Source organism: Alligator sinensis, unplaced genomic scaffold, assembly GCF_000455745.1.
Source record: "Alligator sinensis unplaced genomic scaffold, ASM45574v1 scaffold987_1, whole genome shotgun sequence".
In the NCBI taxonomy this organism is placed as follows: Eukaryota; Metazoa; Chordata; order Crocodylia; family Alligatoridae; genus Alligator; species Alligator sinensis.
Genome location: NW_005842574.1, coordinates 514,304 through 516,817, shown reverse-complemented (window position 1 = coordinate 516,817; position 2,514 = coordinate 514,304). Strand labels below are relative to the sequence as shown.

At 64.3% G+C, this 2,514-nt stretch overlaps 1 protein-coding gene across 1 annotated transcript in view; it reads right to left on the bottom strand.

Moving 5' to 3' along the window:
- Positions 1-274, bottom strand: part of LOC112551716 (proline-rich protein 2-like) — a 2,787-nt gene extending 2,513 nt beyond the window's left edge. Inside the window, exon 1 of the mRNA XM_025214246.1 lies at positions 255-274. Within this exon, the coding sequence (XP_025070031.1) occupies positions 255-274 (20 nt within the window). The remainder of the gene's footprint in view (positions 1-254) is intronic.
- Positions 275-2,514: the final 2,240 nt, after the last annotated feature.

The window sequence follows — 2,514 nt, the reverse complement described above, 5'->3', positions numbered from 1 at the left end:
GAGAGGGCCCTGCAGAGGGAGAGGAGAGCAGAGGGGTTTGGGTGCAGGGCTCTCTGAGGCGGGGGAGCTCCACGGGGCTCGGGCGCAGGCAGGCACGTGGCACCAGGGAGAGCCAGGCAGCCTAGCACTGCCCCCAGCCCCAGGGACGTGGGGGGCAGGAGCTCGTCCTGCCTCCGCCACTGGCTAACCCCGCGGCCACGGGCACATACCTTTGGCCAGCGGAGGGCGCGCCCCCTCCCCCCGCCACTGCCTACCTCAGCGGCCACGGGCACATCCCTTTGGCCAGCGATCCCCTGTGTTTAATACGAGACAGCTGTGCAGGGCCTTGCAGTGGGCAGCTGATGGGAGATGCCCGGCCTGCTGGCTACGACCCAGGGGCGGGGGGGGTCTCTCTCTAAAAGACCGGCTCTGTGCCAGGGCTGCAGGGTCGGGCTCTGTGTTGTGCAGGCAGCTGGACCAGCGGGTTGCATGGGCCCTTGGTGGAATAACTCTGCAGCTGTGACGTGTCGCGATTCGAGAAGGGAAGCAAACGCAGCAGGGCGGGATCCCCTGGCAGGCTGCGGGCCACAGGCTGGGAAGCCACCCCCGGTGCTCGGCGTTGGCTGCAGGAATGGCGGAGCTGCTGGGGAGAGCTCGTGGGGGTCCAGTGAGGTCCCGAGCCCCCGGAAAAGAGCCAGTGCAGCGCCCAGCTTTAGGAAAGGGAAAAGCCTCCACAGCCTGCAGCTGTGGGTCTTGCTGACTTGCCCCTCTGCAGATGGGAGAGGCTGAGGTTCCCAACCCGGCTCAGAAGGCCACTTCCCTGCGGGCCGGCCACGGGGACAGGCTCTCAAGGCTTGACGACATGCAAGACATTAATCTAAATTTGCTGTTTTAGACCCTAAGAACTCTTGTCTGGTTCAACATGCCTGACCCGTGTGGTCTTATCATTCACTGCTGCAAAATCAAAATTGCTATTAACCTTGATTTGAAATGTTTCTCTTGAGCGCTTGGCCGTGGGAGGGTGGCTTCCTGGAAGCTTCCCTGGTCCCTAGAATACCTCTGGTGCCAACCGGTGCTTCTGCTCCCAAAAAGGGCCAGCGGCGTCCTGGCTTGCATGAATAGGAAAGTCGCTTGCAAATCAAGGGCAGTGATGGTTCGGCCCTGGAGCATCCTCCCCTGGAGCCCTGGGCTGGGGTCTGGGCCCCGCACTTGAAGAAGGATGTGGACAGTTTGGAAAGAGCCCAGCAGACAGCAACAAAAATCCCGAGACATGAATTACGGGGAAAGGCTGGAAGAACCGGGGTTACCTAGTCTGCAGAAGAGAAGAGGAGACTGAAGCGGGCATCTGATAAGTCTGCAGATGCCGGGAGGGATGGAGATGGGCTGTTCCCTGGGGCGGAGGGGGCAGAGAAGGAGCAACGGTCTCTCCTGTGGGTGTTAGGAGGGATGAGGGGGTTGCTCTGGAGCAGACTCGCGGGCGTCGTGTCCCTGGACGTCTGCAAGAGCAGGTTAGACACGTGCTCGGCTGGGCAGGTCACACGGGGCTGACCCCGTCTGGAGCGGGCGTTTGGCCAGGTGTGAGCCCAGCCAGCCCCACTGCTCTCCCACCCTACGTGCAGGGCCCGAGTGCCGTGGGCTACCTGTGGCTGGGGTCACTATGTGGCCAGTGGCGCGCCACCGGGCCCAGCGCTGTTCCCTGCATTTGCTAATCATTTGGATGCTGGCACAGAAAGCTTCCTGAGCAAATATGTTTTAAACGTTTTAAAAAGGACGTGGGGAAGTGAGAGAGTCCAAAAGCGGAAGATGAAAATGATGAAGGACTTGGAAGCAAGGGGTACAAAGACAGCTGACAGAAACAGGCATGCTCTGCCCTTCCTCGGTGGCGCTGGCTGCGGCACCAACCCCGCCGGGTCCTGGCTGCAGGCTCTTGCCCCTGCACCGACGCTGCACTGGGGCAGGAAGGGATTTCCCCCGGCTCAGACTGGTCCGCACTGGGGGGGTTTGCCGCCTTCTGCAGTGGGGGCACGGCCTCTCCCTGGGATTTTTGGAGTGCATTTTAGCAAACTCCCTCCTGTGCCGGCAGCGGCAGGGCGCTGGCCGTGCCCTCGACCCTGCTTCAGCTGGGGCAGGGCAGGCTGCTCCGCGCAGTGGCGCCGTGCCCGGCAGCTGTGCCTCTCAAGGGCCTGCTCGGAGCAGGTCGCACACGCGCGAGTGCGGGCAGAGACACCCTGCCCCGAGCAGGGGCTGGACGAGCTGGGACCCCCGCCCCGCACGCTAGGATGGGGCTGTGCTGTGTGTGGGGGGTCCCGCCCAGCCCAGGAGCCACTCCTCCCCCCCGCCCTACCTTCGGGGCTGTAGGTGCGTGGAGCGTACGGGCTCCTCCGGCAGTGGGACATGGCGAGCCCTGCGGGCGGGGGCCTCTGCCCGTCACGCCCCGTCACGCCGGCCGCAGCCCCGTGCCCGGGGGGGCAGGGACCCCGAGGCTTGGCCCCCCCCCGCAGCCCCGCACCCCTTTGTGACATCCGCCCCAGCACC